At 36.0% G+C, this 17,701-nt stretch overlaps 1 protein-coding gene across 5 annotated transcripts in view; it reads left to right on the top strand.

Moving 5' to 3' along the window:
* TASP1 (taspase 1) overlaps positions 1–17,701 on the top strand; it is a 254,970-nt gene that overhangs the window by 14,161 nt on the left and 223,108 nt on the right. For 4 of the 5 annotated variants that reach the window (XR_008674671.2, XM_019017568.4, XM_055373531.2 and 1 more), the window contains exon 4: positions 1,385–1,453. Coding sequence is in view for 3 of the 5 variants with exons in the window: in XM_019017568.4 (XP_018873113.2) it covers positions 1,385–1,453 (69 nt within the window). In the remaining 2 variants the exon portion in view is untranslated. Of the gene's footprint in view, positions 1–1,384; positions 1,454–7,875; positions 8,026–17,701 lie in introns of those variants that run through there. The other variant, XM_063702240.1, reaches the window with a different exon arrangement.

Raw genomic sequence — 17,701 nt, 5'->3', positions numbered from 1 at the left:
GAAAACAGCTTAAAGGCAGTCAATGTGTTTTTCCATGAAGGGAAAAAAATAAATAAAAAAATTAAAATGGGTGCTTTTTTAAGAGAGATTATCCTATACTTTTTCATTCTGTTTTTCATCATGTAGTTTGTATCATAGCAAGTTCATTGTCATCCCAGAGTTCAGCTTTGCCCTTGTACTCAGTTGTGCTTTTTTCCCATTGGTTTTTGAGGTTTTGCTAAATTGTTGAATATTTAATGTGGGGACAGGAATGGACTCAGAAGAAATGTTTGTTTTTATTTTGATTCTTACTAGTCTTGTAGGCAAACCTTCCATTACTTTTTATGCAAATAGAATCTAGTTGAATATTGTATATCAAGTAAATATGCGTCTCTCTCTTTGCTCTTTTCATTGATATTTACATAACATTAAAAAGAAGATTATACTTTATCAGAGATTCAAGCTTTTTCTTATGAATGAAGTCCTATAAATAGGAATATTTTGTTACAGGGATTTTGTTCTTTTGAAATTTATAATAATAAAGCTAAAAGTTCTCTAAGCTATTTTATATTTTTTCTTATTTTTCAAAGTGTGAAATTTTTGTATCATCTGAAAATAAATTTTATATAACTATAGTCCTAGAAATCTAATACATTTGAATTGTATACTTAGCCTCTTTAATATTTACAATGAATAAACTTCTTAAAAGTTTAATTAGGAATACAGTTCTTAGTTTTTGAGCTTTCTCTTTGTTGACTAAATTGGAATGTTAATAAGTCATTTATAAATGACTTTTCCTTCTCTCTCTTTTCCTCTCCTAATTTATGCTCAAGGCCAGGTGATTTTATAGACCTTTAGTCCGTGTAGTTTATATTACAAAATAATATGATACATCTTGATTTAGAATTTGCATTATAGTATCCAAAATGTTTTTGTCAAATGTATGCTTTTATCCTCAGATTCTGGCATGCCCCTGTGACTGAGAGTCACTTCTTTTTAGGTATGGAGAGTATTAACAGTGGGAGGAGAAATGATTAGTTTGAGATTTAGTGTTCTGTATAAAATATGAATTGTCAGGATATTTGAACCAAACTGGGTCATACAATTTCTGTGGCTATTTTGAATTGCCTTACAATGAATGAAGCTTACTAAATTCCTTGTACTTTTCATTTAATAACTAGATTTTATTGTTTTAATTTGAATAATATTAAGTGAGCCATATTACCAATTAACCTGAATATAAACACTTGCTTGTTTTTAATCTGAGTAGTTTATGTCTTAAGTATGGAATGGAACTAGTGGTCAATTTTTATTAATCTAAGTGTCTCCCATACTTCTTTAAGCTTTTGGAAAGTTTGAGAAGTTGTGATTTTGCAATGAATCATCTCTCTCCTTGGTTTCATAGGCAATTGAAAAGCTGCAGGCCGGTGCTCTTGCAACTGACGCAGTCACTGCAGCACTGGTGGAACTTGAGGTATTTCTTTTCTCTGTTTTATTTAAAATATTTGTGAGTTTATCTTTATTGTTCTTAAATGACATGAAACTGTTGAGTTAGTCAACCATAAATTATATGACCAGTGTTTCCCACCAATATTAGCAAAGTTATGAAGAAGCCTATGATATCGTTGTTTTCATTGGTGACTTTTCTGAGTAATATAAAAGTTGGTTAAATTCCTTTCTTTTTTTTTTTTGTGAGATTCATGAATACAAAAGTTAATGATTGGATACTTAAGTTTCCCATTTTCAGTAGGAAAATCCTTGAAGTTAACCCCCAAAAAATGATGTATATTCTGTTGTTTAAAAATAAAAGAAAAATTCCAACTGTCTAGAAGTGCCTAAAGTAGAAGGGGAAGATTCTTCATGAACCTAACAGTTAGATATATACCCTGAAATTGTGTGCTGTGAAGTGTGCCTTGTCCCAGTGTTATGGTTAGGTTTGTCCCCAGTTTACTGTGGACATTGAATAATTGAGTGGGGAGGCTCTCACGTTTGCCATAATTTTTTATACTCTAGAGTGAGGTTCTCTCAGTTCTCTTGATTTGGAACCTTGATGAATTTGTGCAGGGGATATTGAGGTCTTCAGAAGATTGACTTGCTGCTCAAACTTGGAGAGGATAGATTTGTGTCAATTAATTGAGAGGATTATTGTGAAAAATATTTTTCTGGTTGAGAATACTACTTAGGGAATCAAGTAAGACATGATGACAAAAACAATGATGAGTTTGAGGGAGGAGATGATAAAGTCGACATTTCCACTTTGACTGGGTTGTGGCCCTTGTATTTAGGTTCTCATACCAAGGCACGTACCCTTTCATGCCTTTCCTTGTGAAAATTGCCTAGGTGTTTACCATTAGTCCTAGCCGTGTTTTCTGTATATTCTCATGCTTAATTGTGGACCTGAGCTTTCTGTATATTCTCATGCTTAATTGTGGACCTGAGCTTTTGATCATGCTTTGTAGATTTTAATTTCTCAGATTGGTCCTAATGTAGTCAAGGAAGGTGAAAATATATGGTGGGCACCTAGTTCTATTGAATCTGACATGGGGATGTGTGATGCCCTCCTGATATGACTGATACATTTCATACCAGCTCTACCAGTCATTAGCCATGTGTCCGTGGGTGTGGCACAGTCTGTCCTTGACTCAGTTTCCCTATTTATGAGGATAGTAATTCCCACTTCATAGAGTTGTGGAGATAAACTGAGTTAGTATATGCCTAATACATGACAGTCTCTTAGAACAGTGTGTGGTACGTAGTAAGCACCCCATAACTGTTAGCAATTATTACAGTTATGAGGTGCTTTGGAAATGGTATGTATGAGATGAATATTTATGGTAACTATTAATGACAAGTTTTACAGCATCAAAGAAAGGTTAATTATATGTTGAGGATAAGAGGAGAAAAATGACATAAGAAAGAAGATAGATGTATTTACCACCAAATGTTACCTTTACTCAAAACAGACACACAAAGAGGGCTTCATCTAACTTAACTAGTTCAATTGTTAGTTGAAAATTACTTTCATGGAGTCACTGTAGGTCTGGGAAAGAAGGTTAATGAGTATCTGGAGAATATACTAGAATGGCAACTATGAATGCAAAACTGAATAAAATTAAGTTTCTCTTTTCATCTTAGAATAACTTTAATTTTCCTAAGTCATATATCATGTTTAATATTTCATTCTATTTTCCCCTAGTGTTGAATCCTACTTTTAAGGGGTTTACTTATTTATACTTAAAAATGATAAAAATACATTTTGAAATAATGAGTTTTCTCCTGAGTAAGTGGACTTACAGTTTCGGATAACTTGTGTTTTTTTAAGAATGTGGATATGAATTTAAAGGAAAAAAATTTCTTGTTCTATTATTTTTGATTGGAATAAGTCACAAGGATAATGGTAGCATAGAATTCTTCCCCAAGTGACTTTAGTGCATCCCACACCTCAACTTTTAGTTATTTTATTTTATATATATATATATTTTTGAGATGGATTCTCACTCTGTAGCCCAAGCTGGAGTGCAGTGGTGCGATCTTGGCTCATTGCAACCTCTGCCTCCCAGGCTCAAGTGATTCTTGTGCCTCAGCCTCCCGTGTAGCTGGGACTACAGGCATGCACCACCACACCCGGCTAATTTTTGTATTTTTTTTTTTTAAGTAGAGACAGGGTTTCACCATGTTGACCAGGGTGGTCTTGAACTCTTGAGCTCAGGTGATCCACCCACCTCGGCCTCCCAAAGTACTGCGATTACAGGCATGAACCACCGTGCCTGGCCTCAACTTTTAATTATTAAATTTGTGGAAGAATTTCAATTAATTATCTAACAATTAACTTTTCTATGGACTCTTTGAATGAAATATATGTTAATAGTTTAAGGTTAAGCTTACACTAACTGGAAGAATTTTCCTAAATCTTAAGAATTATGTTGGAAATCATGCTTATACTTCCCCCTGCAGTTTCTCTCACCTTGAATAATTGTGATTCATTACCTTAAAACAGGATAGGTTTTCAGATGGAGTTCAGTTGGGGAAGTATTGTAATAGCTTGGGTCAATGGAAAGATGTAAGAAGATTGGATTCTAATATTTGCTGTACTTAGAGAAATATAAGTAGCAGTATTGAGTCCTTTCAGAATACTGAAAAGTGCTGAGAAAAATTCTGGAGAGCCTTATTAACAATGCGTTATATTTAATTTGAGAATAAACACTTATCTTTAGTTTTGGTCAGTCTATTCAGTTAAGTCATGTCTGGATTATTGAACAGATGCAAACAGTCATTGTTCGTTTCTCTTTAGACTTTGGGATATACTTTTTGATTTAAAAAATGATGTTCTTGCCACTGAGCTTAAGGAAACAATACATAAACATATTTTAAAAACTTGCCCGTTATATTATTACTTAGGCAGATATTGAAATTAATGTGAATTCCTTAAATACTAATTGTGGATTGAAATGACTGAAATGTTCTAATGGTCTTTATTGCCTAGAAAGAGTATCTGGCTGTATATTTAAAAAATGTGATAATTTGTATTTTCCCAAATAGTGAAAAGTACACTGTTCTTAACTCCATGCAGGGGGAAGAGGAAGAGACAAGGCAAAAGAAATATGTGTATATGTATGTGTGTGTGTGTGTGTAAATACCACAGAGACACACACACACACTAAAGGGAATTATGCAGACATATCATTTTTTAGCTTTTCTTAGAGACTGATAATTTTGTGTGGTTTTATTTTTCTTTACCACCACTGCAGACAAATGATGTCATCTTAAGACTGTCACTTCTGGACACCAGAATGAGGTGTTTTCTTCATTTAAGTAAAGGAGGGGCAGGTGCAAAAGTTCCTGTCTATTAAATTGACCACCTTCTTCCTTTAGAGTTTTGGGAGGGAAGGTGGCTGCTTCTGTATGAGAGGTTTTCTGCAGTGTGGAAATGCAAATGATATTACTCCAAAATATATTTTGTTTATCTTCAAAATGCAGGGAAGAAAATGGAAAGGTCAGTTTATAGATCATATTTTAATGGTTTATTGGTAAATTGATTCATTCCTGTTGTTTCATATAGCTTTTTTGAGATTATCTTAATAACTGATGAGAAAGTGAATTCTGTTCACTGGATGGTACAACTCTGGTTTCACTCACAGCAGAGAAGATTAATATTGTGAAAGAATTTGGTCTTCATATTTGGGACTATACATTTGGATGACAGTTGCTTTTTTGGCTGCCTTTGAAATAGTTTTGGATCAAGTAGTGACAGTGGATTTAAGATTCTGGACCATAATTTTGCATATTTCACATGGTATAACTTCTGATGTGAATTTCTTTTTTGAGAAAATTGGATATAGAACTGGGTGAGTCATGATGCTACCATTTTCTTAGGATTGTTTCTAAAGCAGAAAGCGTTTCATGGATTCTGATAGAAAATGAACTATTTATAAAATACTGCCTGAAGCTCATTTTGCACATTGGTGTTTTTCTTAAAAAGTATGAAGACCTGGTTTAAAAAAGTCTAATGAGTAATAATAGGTGAAATATGAATGACAGACTTTTGGAAGGTAATTTATAATCTTTTGTGAGAAAACTGATGAATTTGGCAGAGGTTTTGAAGATCTTGTTGTAACCTTTGAGAAATTTTGGTTAATTCATTCTGAAAACTGATTATTTTGGTAGGTAGAATACTGTGTATTAAGAATAGTGATAGGGGCCAGGCACGGTGGCTCACGCCTGTAATCCCAGCACTTTGGGAGGCCGAAGCGGACGGATCTTTGGGAGTTCGAAGCGGACGGATCATGAGGTCAGGAGTTCAAGACCAGCCTGGCCAATATGGTGAAACCCCGTCTCTAATAAAAATACAAAATTTAGCTGGGTGTGGTGGCGCGTTCCTGTAATCCCAGCTAGTTGGGAGGCTGAGGCAGGAGAATTGCTTGAACCAGGACCCAGGAGGCAGAGGTTGCAGTGAGCCGAGACTGCGCCGAGACTACCCCACTGCACTCCAGCCTGGGCTACGGAGTGAGACTCTGTCTAAAAAAAATAAAAAAAGAATAGTGATAGGAATAGCTTTTACATTTTATATAGTAAAAGGCAAATTATACAGGTTCCCTTGTTAAAAATCTTTTGTTGAACTTCTGTTATTAAAAATGGACTGTGAAGTTTTTTATTCACTTGATTCATGCTTTAAAGCTCCCTATGGTCAGGGGAGATGCTAATTCATGGTTAAAATTCGTTTCTTGTCCAAATGCTTTAGTGTTTATAGCGGAGATTATATTGGGCCAAGGTTTTAGTCATTCTGTTAAAAACAGTTCATTGTCTTTGGATCTCTGTGTAATACAAATATTGCTTGCTTGTAAACTCTAGGGAAGTCCTTTAAGAATAACTTATTCAGATGACTGATATTTTGGTATGTAAGAGAAAGAAAGTAGGTATTTTCATTATGTATTTATATTATTTTGTATAATACTGTTATACATTTGTCTGTATCTCTACATTTTTTTTGTTGTTGTTCAGACAGATTCTTGCTCTGTCGCCTAGGCTGGAGTACAGTGGTATGATCTTGGCTCACTGCAATCTCCACCTCCCAGGTTCAAATGATTCTCATGCCTCAGCCTCCTGAGTAGTTGGGACTACAGGCGTGTGCCACCACACCTGTCTAATTTTTTTGTGTTTTTAGTAGAGATGGGGTTTTGCCATGTTTCCCAGGCTGGTCTCGAACTCCTGGCCTTAAGTGATCCACCCGCCTCGGCCTCCCAAAGTGCTGGGATTACAGGTGTGAGCCACCGTGCCCAGCTAGGTCTTCATTTCTTTAAGGCAGGGATCTCCAGAATGGGAATGTTGGTCACACTTGAGTAGTTCATTGTGAGTGGACCCCAGCCCAGGCCTCTTGTGCAGCTACAGGAATAGGCCATATTCTCTTCCCTGGGCTTTATACTTCTGGCTGGAATTGTCTGTGTGCCTCAGGGGGATAGAAGAAACTTCTAAGGCCTGCCAGTCCTTGAAATGCCTAGTGGTCATGGAGATGGTGTGGCTTCCTGATGGCATATGGGCATACCTAGGATGGAAGGGGACACTGGGAAGGGCCAATAATTTCCCTTTTCACCTCACCAAACTTATAACAAGTTTTCTTGTGAGCAGATGCTTAACCACACCCTGCTCCCTACCCTACTTCAGTCAGTTGGTTTTTATTGCAAAAAAGGAGGGGCATCTGCTTTAAGGTCATTTTTGTTATTTGGGAAGTTTAAAATTATTTAAATAAACGAGCATCTCCAGTTTCCTGTACATTTTTATTTTTTGTAGAAATTATATTTTCATAAGCAGAGTGGTCCCTTGCTCTTTCCTCAGCACCCCCTGCCCCCCAGTAGAGCTGACCACACTGGAAAGACAGCTTGATGCATTTAGCTCACATTTACGTAAGTGCTCATTAACTATGATGTGGCTGGTGAGTCTAATTTTAGACCTACCACCCTTGAAAATCTCATTTTTTTCTTCCATTGATAATATCTTTTATTCTCTGTAAGGGGAGTGGGGTGTGTTTCTGTGTATGTGAAGTAGAAGATTTACCTTTTTTCTTTTGTAGTACTTACAGTGTTTTCATTGCATGAAATTTGAGTTTTGACCTTAGGTGCTCTTTTTTCCTTTTTTTTTTCTTAACTTGGTATTATTGATTATTTCAAAGACTCTATTTTGCCTGTCTGTTTAGCAGTATTCCCAGTGGTGCTTCAGTATTTCTGTGTATTCCAGCTGTTTATGGAGTCTTTATGTTTCTCTGCATTTTTTGTTTTATTTTTTGAGGTGTACACACACAGTTACACTTCATGGAGTTGCATCCAGCCAAGTATCCATGTTCTTCTTGTGAAGAGGCAGAGAAAATCACCTCTCCCAAGAATTTCCACCTTCTGAACAAGGGAAATGTATCCTGAAGAGCTGTACGCAGATGGGAGGCAACTTGTTTGCTTGTTCTGCTGCTAGAGCATTGATTTAATTAGAAGACAGGCTGTGGGTGGCCATGTGCAGACAAAGAAGCACCAGACAGAGCCCATTTAGCCTGGGACAGTAAAAGTAAGTTACACTCTTTTTAAAACACTTTTTTGAGTACTGATGCTGATTCTTGCCTTTAGTACTAAGGGGCAACTTGTAACTTACTGTTTGTGTTTACACATAGATACATCCGTTCTTTTTCTGAGACCCTGGAAATGACACATGCTCTCTAGCACAAAGTACCTGCTTAATGGAAAAGCAGTGATTTCTTCCCCAACTGCCCTTTTTTTTTTTTTTAAAGAATAAAAAGAAAACGGAATCAATGATTACATTCTAGATTAATTTTACACGGTAGCAAACCCGGTGTTAGCTTTTGACCAAGTCAAAACACTTAAGTATAGAGCTTATCATGCTTTTACTTTGTAGTAATGGGAACATGAAAAATGATTTTAGGCTTTTCCGGCCATTTCTTGATGAGGTATGTGGATCTCATCAGATATATTCATCCTGGCTGAATCTAGTAGAAGAGAGGGTCCAAGATCAGACCTAGCAGTTCCTGAGGAGCATGGAACTCTATATATATGCCCTTGTTTTTCTCTGGGAGTTGTTACTCTCAAAAATATACTTCATTTTGGAATTCAGTTTTGAGCTACCTAAAGCCATATATGGTAGCGTGGTGTAGTTAGTGGAAATCCTGTGTTTTTGACTACGTGGAAGCAATTTAGACTTTTGGATTTTTGAGTGTAAAATGTCTTCTAGTCCTATATTAATAGGAATATTACACAAAAGGGATTTAATTAGATTCATTGGTCCTAGGATTTATAGTGTTGTGATTTTTGAATCATTGTGTGTGTGTGTGTATGTGTATTTGTGTTTGTGTGGATCTGTGTCATTTGCGGCATCAGGTTTATACCTTAACATCTACTGTTTTTGTCTGTTTTGCTCTTGGTAATGAAGGATGTAGGCTAATAAGATTTTTCTATGTTTGGAAAATCACAGGCTGGTATGATGGTGTTTAATTTCAAAGACTACCTTTTGATTTTAAGTTTTTTTTCCATCTCTCAAACCCACCCCTTTATTCAGAATCTGGAAAAGAATGAGGAAGAAACTTAAGTTACATAATTTTTAAGATTCTCGGCCTGGCACGGTTGCTCACACCTGTAATCCCAGCACTTTGGGAAGCCGAGACGGGCGGATCATGAGGTCAGGAGATCAAGACCATCCTGGCTAACACGGTGAAACCCCGTCTCTACTAAAAATACAAAAAATTAGCCGGGTGTAGTCCGGGTGCCTGTAGTCCCAGCTACTTGGGAGGCTGAGGCATGAGAATGGCGTGAACCCAGGAGGTGGAGCTTGCAGTGAGCTGAGATTGTGCCACTGCACTCCAGCCTGGGTGACAGAGCAAGACTGTCTCAAAAAAAAAAAAAACCAGATTCTCATCAAGATTCTAAATCTTGCTCTCCTCTCTCTCTTTCTTTCATGTGTTCATTACCTAAGTGTTAGAATAATGAAGGATTGTACCTCACTATAGAAATCAGCTTAAAGTTGAATCTTAGACATACCAGTTGACAGAAGTTCTTTGGCCATTCCCATTGCCAGGTAATTTTTACTGGCAGTCATTCTCACTCAGGGTCCAGCCTCCTGCATGGTGTACACATTTCCTGACAGTTCATGACACGCATGTACTGTAACACAGGACATCAACACTATAACACATTCAGAGTGGGGAACTTATTTATGTTTCCCTTTTCTGGAGTATGTGCAAATGTAAGCAACATTTTCTAGTGGGTTGGAAGTCTTTTCATTAAAAAAAGCTTAGTAGAGGACTTAAAAGTTACTAGTATCCCTCTTTCTTCTCCAGTTCTGACCATGTCATTTGATAAAAGGATGGTTTAAATTATTATAATTCCATGGTCTGTTAGGTTCTTCTTGAGTGATGTTTCCATATTATTGTCAATATGGTTAAAAGGTATAATTATTTAGGTTGAAGGGAAGTATAAGTGGCTGCCAAATTTGGTAGTACTGGAGAAACAGCTACATTTGTCTTTTCTGTTTTAGCTCATGTGGAAAGGACAATTTCAGGTACTGTGTGTGCTAACTAACCTCTTCCTGGACATCATAAAGAATCCAACTAAAAGTTTAAAACTATTTCAAATGTGAAAGTTTATTGAAGCCAATATTTTATTTTAGAGATTTGTGTTATGTTTTTGACAAGTAACTGTACTGTAATTATGTGGCTTTCAATTAAAAAATGTGAAAACTGTTGTGATGTCATTTTTCTGCTTAATTATGTTGTATGTGCCCTTGTAAATTAGGCAGATTAGTAATAGAAAGGAGGTGAGTGCAGATGTGCAATGCCTTTTTGTGAAAATATTTTAAATAATAAAAATATCTTGAGCTCATAGTGGGCAGTGCAAGAAAAAGTAAAGTTTCCATTTTTGGACAGAATATTTTATGTCAGATTAACAAATACTCTAATGAACAAATATTAACATTGGTTCAATTTTTTCTGACATTTCCAGAAAAGCTTGGGCACTTAAAGAAGATCATAAAAAGCTTTAGTTTCTACTACATATGTTGTTGTGTGAGGGTTTTTTTTTTTTAAATGAAGTATGTTGTCTTTTGTAAATTGAATAGTTAAAAAAATGAACTGTCACAGATACTAAAACCTGGTATTCAACATACTATGTTTGACTCAAGTGTTCACAGAATGTGATGCAAACAAATGTTCTCTCAACTTACATCCAGGATAGCTAAAATATTACTTTAACACATGTTGAAAGTAGAGTGCTCTATTTGGCTAGATATAATTCCAGGCTGTCTAAGTTGAGTAATTTCCTCAGACATTCCAACTTTGATCAACTGCAGCAAGAACTTTTAGCATGTCTGTAAAGCAGCCAGTGCATCTGTAAATATGTCCTGAGATAGGGAGAAAAGAGAATGCCAAAAAAGAAAGAATACCTTGTTGTTTAGGAGCAGTTTACAGAACAAAAATGGAAAGTTTTTTGTTTCCTTAGGAACTTTTTTTAAGATAATTGAGCCTCTGATTTCCAAGTATGCCCTGTGGTTCTGTATTAATGAATGAAAGATACTTCATTTGGGCCTAATAAAAGTGTTTTGTGGCTAACTCTGCTGAAACTTATTGGTTAAAGTTCATTAATTCTTGAACTTTTTACTCTTTATAAATGTAATATTAGTTGGCTGTAGCCAATTGGCTACAGCCTCAAACATAATAATATATAGCTCAGTAATGCATGTCATAATTGTTTATAATTGGCCAGTATTTGGGTGAAAATGTTCATATGTGACTAAGAATAAGTCTAAGAACAGGCAGCATCACTACAGAAATAATCTCATGTGCCTTTTTTTCAATACATGGATGAAAATAGGCTTTCTGGCTTTAATTTTCAGTGACCCAAAAATGAATTTGCAAATATCTGCTAATTTTCCTATACAAGCATTGACTTAAGAGTGTTTATAATGGCAGATCACCCTCTGCTATATGGGAACTGCATGTTTTCTGTGTTTTTGGCACAACACGTTCATGTTCACATGGATATATAACTTTCCTGGAAATATTTTAAGCTGTAGTTAGCAACTACTTGCAAACTGGATATTAAATTGGATGATAAGTCTAGCTTCTTTCTGACCTTGCTTTCTGTAGTCCCATGATAATAAATAATGTGACTTCCAATTAGCTCCAGTTATGAAAATTCTGCTTTTTAGATCAATCCTGTACCAAAACTTAGAAGGAATTATTAATCCTCTTGTGGCTTCTATGTTGCAGATCTCTATTATTGTCCATATTCTGTAATTATTTTGTCATGGAAAACAAGGTTAACACAGTTAAATTTATTACTAATAAAAAAAGTTTTGCCATAGTTTTACCTTCTTTTCATTGAGCATTTTTTCCAGAACTGAACAAAGTGCAGTATAATTGATAGATTTACATCCTTCAAACCCATCCTCTGTATCCTAAAGTAAGTGTAGAGAAATGGTGAATGGGCGTGCTGGGAGAAAAGATGGAGGGGCAAGTCCTGGATGTAGTAATTTTAATTTCTTGGGCAGGGTACTTGAACAGATATCTGAGTTGGTTATCTTGTTACTGTTTCTGTGTTTACCAGAGAATTTTTCTTCCGTAAACCCTGTCCATCTGAATGCCAGGATTTCTTCAAAATTTAATACTTATTTTATGTCACGTGCCTACTTTCTTGATCTTGAAGTCGTTAATGTTCGTAGTGGGAATGGAAGAGTCAACTTTTCCCTATGTGGGGGCTGGTTATCTGATTTATAGATAGATTCTCATTATCCTATAATTATTTTACCTGATTATATCTTTGCCATTTTTGCATGTTACCTGAACATTATAGCCCCACCTCCCATGCACTTCTGTGTATGGGGAATGTGTATGTGTGTGTGTGTGTGTGTGTGTGTGTGTGTGTGTGTGTGTGTTTGCTACAAATTACTAGTTCTAAAAAGGATATCATGTTTTGTCTTGATAGGCAGTTTACCACTGGGTAAAGTTGTAGACGAAGTTGTCTATACTAATGATATTTGAGAAAAATACCATGATATTTTATTAGTTTTCTGGTATTTGAGAAAAATACCATGACTTCCTGTGGACTCTGAGTAGAAAGCTCATCTGACTCGTTTTGGAGAAGGAAAAAGGTGTTACCAATTTTATTTGTTATAATCAGAAGATATGCAGCATTTATGACCACTAATCTGGCTCTTTTTAGTAAAGGTGAGTTGACACTTGGTAGACTGCAGTACAGGTTACTTCTGTATTGTTTCTTTAAGTAGCAAGAGGTAATTCAATATTTTAAATATTTAAGCATGATAATAAAATTTGTTGTTAGGACTGTCATTTGTGTCAAAGAGCTATTTTGCCTGAAACCTGTATTGTATGGAAAACTGAAGATTTATGCAAGCTTAGGTTTTGCATCTGGAGAAGCTTGAGACCTTCTTAATCTTACAAAGTGATGTAGGCCAGAGATTGCAAAAGAGACATTTCACAGATGCGTGTTGATTGGCCCATAGACTAGCTTTTAAAAACTGGAATTTGTTGTCAACATGTAAAAATGAGGAGACTAATATAAGCATCTGGACTTCTAAATTATCTTGGCAAAAATGAGATCTGGCCACATGGAGCGTGCATTCTCCCAGGGCTACAATCTCCCAGAGCTCATTGACAGCTGGTTCTTTTGAGTGTAGGAGCTTTTGTAGCACTGTATATCATTTTAAGGTATAGCTGGAAATAAGTCTTGGACAGAGATTATTAGCTTTTGTCTTGTTGCAAGGGCCAGGGAAATGAATGTATGGTTTAATGGTCATTAATTTAATGGTCTAGAGGCTGCGAATTGTTGTAATAGGGATTTCTACCAAACTAATAGTAAAGCCGGAATGAGCTTTGATTTAATTTTTCAGAATAGGAATTGGACTTAAATATTAACTTTTATTTTGAAAATGAGCTTCAAATCAAACTAGACTTTTCGAAAAAATTCCTCATTGAAACAATTTGAACTAATACCAAAGTATATCACTCTAAAAATTTTGACCTGAAGCTAAAGCAGATCAAAAACCTCGGTGACCCAAATAAGGTCGAACCAAATTGTTTATTTACTTCTAGTCCCAGGAGTGAAATATTGTTTTTACTGTTTGTGATGAAGGAACGTACTGAAAGTCCAAGCATACTGCACTGATTTTCACACTTTGTCCTGATAACTTCCTAAAGGATATTTAGCTTCCAACATCATTTATCTTGATTGCATTACATCTTAATGGAAAACATAAGAGAAATCACTGTTTTGTGGATAATATTTATGGCTGTCTTTGTGATGATTGCCCAGAAAGGTTTCTATGTCTATTTACCATTGACTGTCTCCCATTTTATTAACTTTTCTCCAGTCCATCTAATTTTTTTTCCAGAGTTGAATCCTAGCCCCAGAGTGGTTAGCTTTTGTAGCCTCTCATGGATCATTTGTAGCTTTTTTACTCCCAATATCCTCTGTGCTGTTGCAATAGATGCCTTTACAAGCCCCCTCCAGATGTGGTTCATGGAGAATATGAAGTTAAGCAGCTGACGGAGGTCATTTACATTGGAGTTTCTCAAGGTGAGGGCTGGATTAGAATTGTTGGAGGTAGCTTATTTTAAAAAATGATGATTCCCTAGCTTTCAGCTCATGACCTGGACCAGAATCTTTGGGGATGAGAGTCTGGAATTTTAATTCTTTGACTCTTTAAAAAAAAACTTTGTAAGTTAATTGTGGATACATGCAAGCATAAGAAATAATACTGAGAGATCCTTTGGACCCTTTAATTCACAATGATAACAGTTTTTAAAAAATTTGCAATCTTATTTTGAAAATTTTATAGTTTCAAAGCTTTCTTGTGTGTATAGTATACATATGGAAAACTATACACATTTATTTTAAGGGGACAGCTTCATGAATTTTTTTCAGAGTGAACAAGGCCGGCCTTGTGTCACTGGCACCCAGATCAGCAAACGGAACATTTCTGCCCTCCAGAAGGCCCCTTGTGCCCCCTTCAGTCACCTCAGGGTAACACTTGTCCTGACCTCTATTGCCATATATTAGTCTTGCCTGTTCTAGAACTTCATGTAAATGGAATCATATATTATGTATTCTTTTGTGTCTGCCTTTTTAAATTGAAGTGAAATTCTTAGAATACAAAATGAAGCATTTTAAAATGCATAATCCCATGGCATTAAAATGCTCGCAGTGTTGTGCAACTACCACTTTCAGTTCCAAACATTTTTATCTCCCCGAAGGAAACCTCATACTCATCAAGCAGTTGCACTTCATTCTTTTATCCTTTCCCCCTTGTGGACCACCCGTCTGCTTTCTGTCCATGGATTTACCTATTCTGGATATTTTATATCGATAGAATCATGCCATTTATGTGGCCTTTGCTGTCTGGCTTTTTTCGCTTAGAATAATGTTTTTAAAGTTTGTTCACAGTGTAGCATGTATCAGTACTTCATTTTTTGGAGGAGCAGTATTCAACGTTATTCATGTATCTATCACAGTTTGTTTCATTCCAAATCCATTCATCCATTGATGGACATTTGGATTGTTTCTACCTTTTGGCTATTGTGCATAGTGTTGCTATGAATACTCTTGTATAGGTATTTGAGTAACTTTTTTCAATTCTTTTGGGTATATACCTAGAAGTGAAATTGCTAGGTCGTATGGTAATTAATTCTATGTTTAACTTTTTTTTTTTTTTTTTTTTTGAGACAGAGTTTTGCGCTTGTTGCCCAGGCTGGAGCAATGGCGCCATCTCAGCTCACTGCAACCTCCACCTCCCAGGTTCAAGCTATTCTCCTGCCTCAGCCTCCCGAGTAGCTGGGATTATAGGCGCCCACCACCATGCCCGACTAATTTTTAAAAATATTTTTAGTAGAGATGGGGTTTCACCATGTTGGCCAGGCTGATTTTGAACTCCTGACCTCAAGTGATCTGCCCGCCTTGGCCTCCCAAAGTGCTGGGATTACAGGTGTGAGCCACTGCGCTTGGCCTGTGTTTAACTTTTTGTTGAACCTTTTTCCATGGTAACTGAATGAACCCTTTTTGCATTTCCAGCAGCAATATGCAAGCTTATAATTTTTTCTACATCTTTGTCAGCACTTAGTATTTTCTGTTTTTGTCGTCATAACTGTCCTTGTGGATGTGAAGTAAAATCTTTGTAGTTTTGGTTTTCATTTCGCTGATGATCATGATATTGGATATATTAATGTGCTTGTAGCCATTTGTGTATCTTTTTGGTAGAAATGTTTATTTGAGTCTGTTCAAGTTTTTTGCCCATTTTCAAATTGATTTTTTTGGGTTGTTATTGAAATTTGGAGCTCTTTATATAGTCTAGATACTAGACTATCATACTTTTCTATAAGTCTGAAATTATGTCCAAAAAAATGATAAATAAATTGTAACTAGTGCTATAGTTTTCTTTTTAATAAAAGCCCTCTGACCATCCCCAGTACTCCTATTGCTTACCTGTTTTATTTTTTCACTCTCGTGTTTACTGCTATCTGACATGTTATCTAATGTATTTAATTTCTTATTGTTTGTCTCCCTTAGCTAGAATTGAGGCTCCATGTAGGTAAGAATGTTTTTCTGTTTCGTTCACTGCTATATCCCCGTGGTTTAGATCAAGGATTGGCCAACTATGGCCAGAAAGCCAAATCTGGCCAGATGCCTGGTTTTGAATGGCCTGCAAACTAAGAATGATTTTCACTTTTTTAAATGGTTGAAACAAAATCAAAAGAAGAATAATATTTCATGACACCAGAGAAGTATATGAAATTCATATCTCAGTATCCATAAATGAAGTTTTATTGGAACACAGCCATGCTTATTCATTTGTGTATTTTCTGTTGCTGCTTTTGTGCTGCAGTGGCAGAGCTCAGTAGTTGTAGCATTGTCTGTGTGGCCCACGAGGCCTGAACTAGTTAATATATCTTGCCCTTTACAGAAAAGATTTGCCTGGTACAATGGTGTCCAATAAATATTTGTTGAATTAATGACTCCTAACCTTTGCTACCACAGAGGAATCTAAACTGGAAATCTTTTAACCATCCAATTCTTGAAAATTTGAGCTTAATTGGCAACTAAACAAAAAAAAATTCCCCAAATGATTTTTTCAGTCAGTAATACAGTTTCATTGGCTTCCATTCATCCTGTAAATGAAAACTGATGTTGGGATACCAGAAAATTAGTAATTCTTAGAATAGTGCTAGCTAAGATAGGCATATTGTACAAGTTTTACTAGTGATAGTTTGAAAAAGAGTATAATGACATGGAGTACATATCCTGTTTTTGTAACTCTTTTAAGAAGATGCAAGAAAGTTCATTTCGAAAGCTTTTTCCCCACCTTTCTCAGCTTTAGAAGGTTAAAGGTACCTGCTTATCAATGAAGTCAGTAATTAAAATGGTTTTTCTTTTTTTTTGAGACAGAGTCTTGCTCTGTCGCCCAGCTGGAGTATGCAGTGGTGCAGTCTTGGCTCACTAAAGCCTTTGCCTCCCAGGTTCAAGGTTCAAGTGATTCTCCTGCTTCGGCCTTCTGAGTAGCTGAGATTACAGGCACCCGCCATTACGCCTGGCTAATTTTTGTATTTTTAGTGGAAATGGCATTTCATCATGTTGGCCGGGCTGGTCACAAACTCAATTAAAATGATTTTGATAGGACATTCAATTTTCAACAGGAGTTATATATTCTACTTTATTTCATGTATCTAATGATGTGTTTGTTGGATTTGCACTTGAGCGACAGAGTGTGAATACTAACATATTAGTAATTTCCTGTTAATGTCTGACTTCTCCTTAAAGGAAGATTGGAAATTGGACAAACATAAATCATTTTATATAAAAATGATTTTATAATGTGCCAGTCTAGTTTTTGTACAGTATTTGAAAACTAAATTGTTTGCATCTGTAAGAGCTGTTAATAGAGGTCTCATAATAGATCCTCAGAGATGCAGTATACCCTGGAGCCTTGCAAACAGTTCTTATATTATTTTATGCCTTCAGCAAAGGACATTAAATGGGTAATACAAGTTGTGGTTTATAGTGAAAGAGTAATACTTTGCAGATCTTTGCCTTGGTTTGGGGTTCCAAAATTTCATTAATAGGAAAGGGTTTCCATGTCGTGGTGGGAGAGTAGCTCCTGACTTGCCTGTTGGCCTTTCTGCCCTCTCTTTGCTGGGTTGGTTAGTCAAAGGTCGTCTCACTTCTTAAAG

This window comes from Gorilla gorilla, chromosome 21, assembly GCF_029281585.2.
Source record: "Gorilla gorilla gorilla isolate KB3781 chromosome 21, NHGRI_mGorGor1-v2.1_pri, whole genome shotgun sequence".
Lineage (NCBI taxonomy): Eukaryota > Metazoa > Chordata > Mammalia > Primates > Hominidae > Gorilla > Gorilla gorilla.
The sequence above is the reverse complement of the archived record's forward strand: the minus strand, read 5'-3'. Positions and strand labels throughout refer to the sequence as shown.